This window comes from Scyliorhinus canicula, chromosome 23 (genome assembly GCF_902713615.1).
Source record: "Scyliorhinus canicula chromosome 23, sScyCan1.1, whole genome shotgun sequence".
Classification (NCBI taxonomy): Eukaryota; Metazoa; Chordata; class Chondrichthyes; order Carcharhiniformes; family Scyliorhinidae; genus Scyliorhinus; species Scyliorhinus canicula.
Window position 1 is genome coordinate 21,729,970 of NC_052168.1, and position 10,578 is coordinate 21,740,547.

The 10,578-nt window shown below is 54.6% G+C and overlaps 1 protein-coding gene across 1 annotated transcript; it reads left to right on the forward strand.

Annotated features, from left to right (window-relative positions):
- Nucleotides 1-2,853: 2,853 nt before the first annotated feature.
- Nucleotides 2,854-3,535, forward strand: timm8b (translocase of inner mitochondrial membrane 8 homolog B (yeast)). Its single transcript, XM_038783917.1, has one exon. It carries the CDS (start codon nucleotides 3,050-3,052, stop codon nucleotides 3,314-3,316), a length of 267 nt encoding a protein of 88 aa, XP_038639845.1. The 5' UTR covers nucleotides 2,854-3,049; the 3' UTR covers nucleotides 3,317-3,535.
- The last annotated feature ends 7,043 nt before the right edge of the window (nucleotides 3,536-10,578 follow it).

The window sequence follows — 10,578 nt, forward strand, 5'->3', positions numbered from 1 at the left end:
GACACAGGGGTTGGGGATCGGGCCGGTATGCCGAGCGTTTGAGCTATTAGTTTTGTGCCAACAATATCGCGGAAGATGAGCGCCAAACGGTGATCTTGTTCACCACATGTAGGGCCCATACTTATGGGATTATCCGGTGCCTCAGATACCAGGCAGTACCAGACACCAGTACCCTTGACCAGCTTGTGGAGCTCGTCGGTCAGTATTTTAGCCCAACACCGTCCATGATCATCCAGGGTATTGATTTAACACAGCAGAGTGACCCCCGGGAGAGTCACTCAGCGAGTCTGTGACCTGATTAAGGAAACTTGGCGAATTTTGCGACTACAGGACTTTGTTATCCGACGTGTTGCGTGATTGCCTCGTCGGGGGCTTGGGAGACACAAAGGCTGAACCTTCCCTGAACCTTCACTGAACCTACAGCAAGCTCTACACTTGTCTCGGGAGAGCATGGAGTTCAGGAACTAGAAGTGATGGAGGCAAACGCCCAGCGCCAAGGTCCTTCCAATGGTAACCCCCCCACCCACCCCCAACAGCTGGTCTGATTGCAAGGTTGTTGCTCGTTCTTGGTGAGTGTGCTTAACACTCAATTTGGCTCTGTTTCGTTACTTAGCTCTGGAGTCGTCAGGTATCGTTAAGATACCGCCACAAGTTTCAAGGTCAAGTTCAAAGCAATAAACCATACACCAATTAGTAAGTTCAAACAAATGAGTTTATTATAATACAATTATAATACTACCCATGCACACGCTAAGATGATTAAACTATTCCTACCACTAAATAAACCAATACTTATCTTAAAGGGAACTGCCGGATCAGGGGACAAGGCCTCTTGCTCTGCACTGGTCCGCAGACTTCAGGTTGGTACGGGTTAAAAGGGGTCAGGAGTGTCTATCTCTGGTAGCGATCGTTGTGAGACACTTACTTGCTGGCGGCTGCTGTCCCAAACCTCTCCCCCCTCTCGGTTAAGGTCTTAGAACATAGAACATAGAACAGTACAGCACAGAACAGGCCCTTCGGCCCTCAATGTTGTGCCGAGCAATGATCACCCTACTCAAACCCACGTATCCACCCTATACCCGTAACCCAACAACCCCCCCCCCCCCCCCCCCCAAACCTGACTTTTTAGGACACTACGGGCAATTTAGCATGGCCAATCCACCTAACCCGCACATCTTTGGACTGTGGGAGGAAACCGGAGCACCCGGAGGAAACCCACGCACACACGGGGAGGACATGCAGACTCCGCACAGACAGTGACCCAGCTGGGAACCGAACCTGGGACCGTGGAGCTGTGAAGCATTTATGTTAACCACCATGCTACCGTGCTTTACCGTCTTCGGTAAAAGCTGGTCGAGAGGTCTGGCCAAGAGAGGAGGACTGGTCAAGAAGAACAAACTAAGTTTGGGATCTGTCTTTTATAGGTCCCAGGGCTTCGCGCCCTTTTGGGCGGACCCTCTATCTGCTGGGGATCGATTGGGTCTCTTCCCAATCGATTTGTTTAAATCCCCCCAATACTGAGGCTGTCCCTTGGTTGCTGGGCGGGCCTTCAGGTGCTTTGTTTTCGAACTCCGCTGGTGCCGGGGTGTCTGGTTTCCCATACACTATTGCAATCACTTCCCTATTTGTGTCCATTGTCCCTGGGATCGTTCCATTACTATGTTAACTATCCCGGAGGTTGCTTCATTAGTATGCGGAATGTTCGTTTCGGTGCTGTCTGCTCTCTTAGCAGACAGAATACACATTGGCTTGGTGCAGCCTGCTTCTGCTGCAAACTTTGTCCATTTTAACCTGCAAGCTTTGCGTTCCTCCATTTTGTATTGAGGGAATGGCCAACTTCGGCGGCTACACGGTCCGGCTTTGGCAACGTGACAGCTCATTTAGCTACGTATTCGAGAGATCGACCGCAGATCGTGAGGACGGTATCGACGCCGTTGTTTATGAACGTCAGTCAGCCCACGTACCCCTCATTGTGGTTCACGTGGACGGCGATTGGCAAGACATTCTTCCATTGTATTTTCATGTACTTAATGATCTGTTTGATCTGCTTGCAGAAAAAAACTTTTCACTGTACCTCGATATACGTGACAATAAACAAATCCAAATCCAATCCTTTCCCAGTGAGGAATTCTCGGCGTTCATTAAGGCCAATGGAATTGGGCCTGTGAGGTCAGCTCCTTACCACCTGGTGTCTAACCGTTTGCCGGAGGTGTTCAAGCAGGAGCTCCGCAAGCAGGCGTTGAACTCAATGGACACAAGATTGCCATAGTTTTTGTTCATAGAACATAGAACAGAACAGGCCCTTCATGTTGTGCCGAGCCATGATCACCCTACTCAAACCCACGTATCCACCCTATTCCTGTAACCCAACAACCCCCCTCCCCCCTTAACCTTACTTTTTAGGACACTACGGGCAATTTAGCATGGCCAATCCACCTAACCCGCACATCTTTGGACTGTGGGTGGAAACCGGAGCACCCGGAGGAAACCCACGCACACACGGGGAGGACGTGCAGACTCCACACAGACAGTGACCCAGCCGGGAATCGAACCTGGGACCCTGGAGCTGTGAAGCATTTATGCTAACCACCATGCTACCGTGCTATTCACTTGTCGAATCATGCCATGCACAGTGACGGAGTGACTCCGGCAGAGATGCTCATGGGCTGGGATAGGGTGGGAAGTGAGGTCTTAAGTGGGTGGGTGCAGACTCTATGGGCCGAATGGCCTCCTTCTGCACTGTGTGTTCCATGAAGACTCAGAGGGGAGTAGCCAATCAGCAGGGTCCAAACAGAGGCGGCAGGATACGATCCTGCAGCTAATTGGCTAACGGCTGGAAATATGCAAATAAGATGTAAACAGAGCCAAACCGGGAAGGAGCCAGTTTCTGGATTTAATTCCCACTCCCGAAGCTAAATCCCGGTAATGTTAGTCCGACAATTAAAGAGGAATCATCAGTCAAGTAACCGAGACTCGGCCAGCCTGACGTGAAGGTGGGAAGGCGGCGGCCGGGAGGCAGGAGGCGGCGGTCGGGCGGTAACAGGTGGCGATGGCCGAGTTCAGCAGCTCGCTGGCGGCCGCAGCCGGGGACGCGGAGCTCTCGCGCATGTTGGCGGCCGAGCAGCAGAAAGCTCAGCTCCAGCTGAAGGTTCACAGCTTCACCGACGTTTGTTGGGACAAGTGTGTGGATAAGCCGGGCTCTCGCCTTGACTCACGGACCGAGGCCTGTCTGCAGAGCTGCGTGGAAAGGTTCGTGGACACCACCCTGGCCGTCACCGGCCGCTTCGCCCAGATGGTGCAGAAAGGCGGGCACTGAGCGTGGCACTGGAGGATGCAGGGAAGAGGACATTGAGGGTGATACCAGCTGGTACACAGAGGAAGACACTGTGGGTGATGCCAGCCCCTCTCAGTTTACACCTATCAACAAGCGGCTCTCAAGGTCATTTCAGCAATTTTCTGTTTGTGGGCTGCCGCGTATCTGCTGTAAATTCTCACAAATCCATTAAATAAACATTATTTACAACAACCTTTGTGTCAACAATTCAGCACAGGAACGAGGCCCTTCCACCTCCAAGCCTGCGCCCATCACAAATTCTATCTACACTGGCCACCTGTATCCTCTGGTTACCCAATGCGACTGGACCAATGTATTTTTCTTTAAAAAAATAATTTTTATTGGAATTTTTTGAAAAATATATATCAACAATAATAATAATAAACGCCCCCGGCACCCGTAACAACGCATATAACAAACCCCCCCACCCCAATAAACAACAAAATAAATTAACAATAAGCAAATTAACTTAAACACTATCCCCCTTCCCCCCCCCCCCCCCCCCCCGGTTGCTGCTGCTGACCCAGTACCTTATCGTTGAGCCAGAAAGTCGAGGAAAGGCTGCCACCTCCTAAAGAACCCTTGTACCGACCCCCTCAGGGCGAACTTGACCCTCTCCAACTTAATGAATCCCGCCATGTCATTAACCCTGGTCTGCACACACGGAGGTCCCGCATCTTTCCACTGCAGCAAGATCCTCCGCCGGGCTACTAGGGACGCAAAGGCCAAGACATTGGCCTCTTTCGCCTCCTGCACTCCCGGCTCCACCCCAACCCCAAATATCGCGAGTCCCCAGCCTGGCTTGACCCTGGATCCCACCACCCTCGACACCGTCCTCGCCACCCCCTTCTAGAACTCCTCCAGTGCCGGGCATGCACAGAATATATGGGCATGGTTCGCTGGACTCCCCGAACAACTGACGCATCTGTCTTCGCCCCCAAAGAACCTACTGTGGTGAATGTGATTCACACCGGATTGTAATCTGTACATATATGTGTCTGTATTGTAAGTGCAGTTGCACTACCTCTCCTCCAGGGGGAGTAGCTCTGGGAATGCTTGAGTTGTATGGGGCTCCTCCCTTGGCTCTGCCCAGGACTCCTCCCCCAGAAGCTCCTGTATAAAAGCTCAGTGCCACATGGTCAGCCGGCCAGTTCACCGAAAGTTCAATGGCTAGCCGGCTGGCTCTGTTGTGAGTATATTAAAACCGCGATTCTAATCCTACAAGCACGTGTCCATAGAATTGTTGGTTCCAACAATTTAATATACTCAGGAAACAGTCGAAGAAATCATGGAAACAGCCCTCAAGCCCGGACGCCTAGAACTCGACCCAGAGGATGCAGAGGCTAAGGAAATTTTTTCCCACTGGCTGAGATGTTTTAAAGCCTACCTGGCAGAAGCCAGCACCGCCGGAACAACGGAGGAACAAAAACTCAGCCTACTGCACGCGAGGGTAAGCCACCGCAACGCTGGCAATATTGGACAAAATGTACGTTAGGCCCATTAACGAGGTTTATGCACGCCACGTGTTTACGACCCGCCGTCAGCGGCCTACAGAAACGCTAACCAAGTTTGTAAGGGAATTGAACAATCTTTCCAATGACTGTAATTATCAAGCCGTTACCGCGGCTGAACATAGGGAGCTTGCTGTGCGGGACGTTTTCGTGGCGGGCCTTAGGTCTAACTATGTGCGCCAAAGACTGCTAGAAAAGGGGGCCCAGGACTTAGACACTACTGTGGAGGCTGCTACCACTATGGAAGTTTCCTTCCGCAGCCTCACCTCATTTCCCGCGGACCCCGCGACCTCATCGTGGACCCCCGACCAATAGTCCCCCCAAGCCTGTGTTACTAGTTACTCTACTGCCCCAGCCAGCTACTCGGCTGCTGCAGCCTGCCATTTCTGTGGCCAAAGCCAGCACCCACAACAGCACTGCCCGGCCCGTAACGCGACCTGCAGCAGCTGCGGGCGAAAAGGACACTATGCCAGAGTGTGTCTGGCGAAGAAAGCCCCAGCCTCTAACCCTCCCATGGCTCAAAGCACTTGTTCCCTGAATTCACAGGCCTGCAGGCCCCGAAATGCTGCTCCGCCCCCACCCGACATGTGCGACTCATGGGGGCGGCCATCTTGGCAATCCTCCTCCATGCGGCCGGCAATGTGCGACTCATGGGGGCAGCCATCTTGGCAATCCTCCTCCATGCGGCCGGCCATGTGCGACTCATGGGGGTGGCCATCTTGGGATCCATCCCCTTCAAACTCTGAAACTCACCTCAACGGCTATGAACTCAGGGCACTCCAGCTCAGCTGATCGAGCCGCCGACTACCCGCACTTAGCGCAGTCACCCTGGATCAATCCCGCCCCAAGCACATACGAAGTTCGATGGCGGAGGTCCAGATCAACGGGTACAGCACGCCATGCCTCTTTGACACCGGGAGCACCGAGAGCTTTATACATCCAGAGCTGGTAAGACGCTGTTCACTTTCTATTTTTCCAGTGAGCCAAACTATCGCCCTCGCTTCGGGCTCCCACTCAGTCCAAATCCAAGGATGCACCATCGCTACGCTCACAATTCGAGGCGCTAGTTATTCTAAATTTAAACTTTATGTCCTGCCCGACCTCTGCGTGCCACTCTTATTAGGCCTGGATTTCCAGTGCAACCTCAAGAGCCTCACCCTCAGCTTCGGCGGGCCCCTGCCCCCACTCACTATCTGCAGCCTAGCCATGCTGCGCATCTCCCCCCCCTCCTCTCTTCGCCAATCTCCAGATTGCAAACCAGTAGCTACTCGCAGCAGGCGGTACAGCCTACAGGATAGGGTCTTTATCCGATCGGAGGTCCGATGGCTGCTCAGTGAGGGGATCATAGAGGCCAGTAATAGTCCCTGGAGAGCTCAGGTGGTGGTCGTCAAGACCGGGGAACAATTTTGCATGGTCGTCGACTATAGCCAGACCATAAATCGCTTTACGCTCCTAGACGCGTATCCCCTCCCCAGAATTGCAGACATGGTTAATCAGATCGCCCAATATCGGCTATTTTCCACGGTGGATCTGAAGTCTGCATACCACCAGCTCCCAATCCGCCCAGAGGACCGCCACTACACGGCATTCGAGGCCGATGGCCGCCTCTTCCATTTCCTCCGGGTCCCTTTCGTCGTCACTAACGGGGTTTCGGTGTCCCAACGAGCAATGGACCGAATGGTGGACCAGTACGGGCTGCGGGCCACGTTTCCGGATCTGGACAATGTTACCATCTGCGGCTATGACCAGCAGGACCATGACGCCAACCTCCACCATTTTCTCCAAACGGCACAGAAATTAAATCTCACTTATAACAAGGAAAAATGCGTTTTGCGCACAAACAGACTGGCCATCCTCGGCTACGTCGTGGAAAACGGAGTCCTGGGCCCAGACCCAGACCGCATGCGCCCCCTCTTAGAACTCCCGCTCCCTCATTGCCCCAAGGCCCTCAAACGGTGCTTGGGGTTCTTCTCATACTACACCCAGTGGGTCCCTCAATATGCGGACAAAGCCCGCCCACTCTTTAGGGCCACACGTTTTCCCCTGTCTGCTGAGGCGCGCCAGGCCTTCAGCTGCATCAAGGAGGACATCACCAAAGCAGCCATGCAGGCGGTGGATGAATCCACTCCATTTCAGGTGGAGAGCAATGCCTCAGAGGTAGCTCTAGCAGCCATTTTAAATCAGGCAGGGAGGCCCGTTGCATTTTTCTCCCGTACCCTATCCGCTCCAGAACTCCGACACTCCTCAGTCGAGAAGGAAGCACAAGCCATCGTGGAGGCTGTTCGTCACTGGAGGCACTACCTCGCAGATAGGAGGTTCACCCTCATCACCGACCAACGATCGGTTGCCTTTATGTTTGACAACTCGCAAAGGGGCAAAATAAAAAATGATAAAATCCTTCGGTGGAGGATCGAGCTCTCCATCTATAGTTACGATATTAAATATCGACCGGGGAAGCTCAACGAGCCCTCGGATGCCCTATTCCACGGGACATACGCCAGCGCGCAGATCAGCCATCTGAAAGCCATCCACAATGACCTCTGACATCCAGGAGTCACCCGGCTCGTCCACTACATCAGGGCCCGAAACCTGCCTTTCTCCAACGAGGAGGTAAAAGCGGTCACCAGGGACTGCCCGATCTGTGCGGAGTGCAAACCGCACTTCTATAGACCAGACAGGGCCCACCTGGTCAAGGCTTCTAGGCCATTTGAACGCCTCGCGATTGATTTCAAAGGGCCACTCCCCTCAACTAACAAGAACATTTATTTCCTCAACATCATCGACGAGTTCTCCCGATTCCCCTTCGCCATCCCATGCCCTGATATGACCTCCCACACAGTCATTAGGGCCCTGCATAGTGTCTTCACCCTGTTCTGTTTCCCCAGCTACGTGCACAGCGACCGGGGTTCGTCCTTCATGAGCGACGAGCTGCGTCAGTACCTGCTCGACAAGGGCATTGCCTCGAGCAGGACTACTAGCTACAACCCCAGGGGGAACGGGCAGGTGGAGAGGGAGAACGCGACGGTCTGGAAGACCGTCCTACTGACCCTCCGGTCTAGAAAGCTCCAAGTCTCCCAGTGGCAGGAAGTCCTCCCAGACGCGCTCCACGCAATTAGATCCCTCCTCTGTACAGCTACAAATCAAACCCCTCACAAGCGACTCTTCATTTTTTCTAGGGGCACTACCACGGGGGTCTCACTTCTGGCGTGGCTGAGGACACTAGGCCCGGTCCTCCTGAGGAAGCACGTCAGGGGGCATAAAACTGACACCCTTGTTGAAAAGGTGCACCTCCTCCATTCCAACCCCCAGTACGCATTCGTGGAGTTCCCGGACGGTCGCCAGGACACAGTCTCCCTTCGGGACCTGGCACCCGCTGGATCCAGCCCCCCCCCCCACCCCCGCTGAGGAACCCCTTACCCCGTTCCCTATGCTGCCGCCCCCTCGCGCCCCCGATTCCGCAAGCTCACCTCACCGGTTCCACGAGCAAGAACCAGCCCACCCCCAGCGCCCCCAGTCTCCAGTCAGGACCCGCCCCGGAGTCTGCCATCGTACCCCAGCTCTCAACACCCACCCAGCCACCGTAAGAGGCTGCAACCCCGGTGCTCCGCAGATCGAAAAGAACAATTCATCCACCGGTCAGACTAACTCTGTGAGCCACCACCCCCGCAGGCCTCGATTTTTCACAGGGGGTGAATGTGGTGAATGTGATTCACACCGGATTGTAATCTGTACATACATGTGTCTGATTTGTAAGTGCAGTTGCACTACCTGTCCTCCAGGGGGAGTAGCTCTGGGAGTGCTCGAGTTGTATGGGGCTTCTCCCTTGTCTCTGCCCAGGACTCCTCCCCCTGGAGCTACTGTATAAAGATCAGTGCCACATGGTCAGCCGGTGTGGGCCCGGTGCAGCACCTTGAACTGGATGAGTCTAAGCCTCGCACATGAAGAGGAGGAGTTCACCCTCTCCAGGGCGTCCGCCCATGTCCCCTCCTCAATCTGCTCCTCTAGCTCCACCTCCCACTTAGCCTTCAGCTCCTCTACCGACGCCTCTCCCACCTCCTGCATCACCTGGTAAATGTCAGACACCTTCCCATCCCCGACCCACACCCCCGAAAGCACCCTATCCCTTACCCCCCGCGGGTGCAGCAAAGGGAACCCCTCCACCTGTCGTCTAGCAAATGCCTTGACCTGAAGGTACCTGAACATATTCCCCGGGGGGAGCTCAAACTTCTCCAGTTCACCCAGGCTCGCAAACCTCCCGTCAATGAACAGGTCTCCCAACTTCCTAATGCCCACCCTGTGCCACCCCAGGAATCCGCCATCCATGTTCCCTGGGACAAACCGCAGCGGGGCCTCCACCGAGCCCCCCACTTCCCCCCTGTGTCACTGCCCTCAAATTTTGAGGGTAGCCGCCACCACCGGGCTCGTAGTGTACCTCGTTGGAGGGAGCGGCAGCGGCGCCGTTACCAGTGCCTTCAGGCTCGTGCCTCCACAGGACGCCCTCTCCATCCGTTTCCATGCTGCCCCCTCCCCATCCATTACCCACTTACGTACCATCGAGTCGTTAGCCGCCCAATTGTACCCAGAGAGGTTGGGCAGTGCCAGCCCCCCTCTATCCCTGCCCCGCTCCAAAAAAACCCTCGGAGTCCCGTGCGCCCAAACAGAATGCTGCTGTTCAGCCTCCTAAAAAAGGCCCTCGGAATGAAAATGGGGAGGCACTGAAACAAAAACAAAAACCTCGGGAGCACCGTCATTTTAACGGACTGTACTCTACCCGCCAACGACAACGGCAGCATGTCCCACCTTTTAAATTCCTCCTCCATCTGCTCCACCAACCTAGTAAAATTGAGCTTGTGCAGAGTCCCCCAGCTCCTAGCCACCTGAACCCCCAGGTACCTAAAACTCCTCACTGTCCTCTTTAGCGGGAGCCTACCAATCCCCTCCTCCTGATCTCCTGGGTGTACGACAAACAGCTCACTCTTGCCCAGGTTCAATTTATATCCCGAGAAACTCCCGAACTCAGCAAGAATCTCCATCACCTCCGGCATTCCCCCCACCGGGTCTGCTACATACAGCAGCAAGTCGTCCGTATACAGTGACACTCGGTGCTCCTCCCCACCCCGCACCAAACCCCTCCACCTCCCCAACTCCCTGAGAGCCATGGCCAGAGGCTCAAATGCCAATGCAAAAAGCAAGGGGGACAGGGGGCCCCCCTGCCTCGTCCCACGGTGGAGCCTGAAGTACTCGGACCTCCTCCCATTTGTCGCTACACTCGCCATCGGGGCCTCGTACAGCAACCTCACCCATTTAATAAACCCCACCCCAAACCCGAACCTCTCCAACACCTCCCACAAGTACCCCCACTCAACCCTATCAAAGGCCTTCTCCGCATCCAATGCCACCACAATCTCCGCCTCTCCTTCTGCTGCCGGCATCATTATCACATTTAGCAGCCTTCGCACGTTAGTGTTCAGCTGCCTCCCCTTCGCAAAACCCGTCTGATCTTCATGTACTACCCCCCGGCACCCAGTCCTCTATTCTCGTGGCCAAGATCTTCGCCAGCAACTTGGCGTCTACATTCAGCAGTAAAATAGGCCTGTATGATCCGCACTGCAAGGGGTCCTTATCTCGCTTCAGGATCAGGGAAATTAGCGCCCGAGACATCGTCGTGGGCAAAACACCCCCCCCCCATGCCTCGTTGAAGGTCCTAACCAACAGGGGGCCCAACAGGTCCGC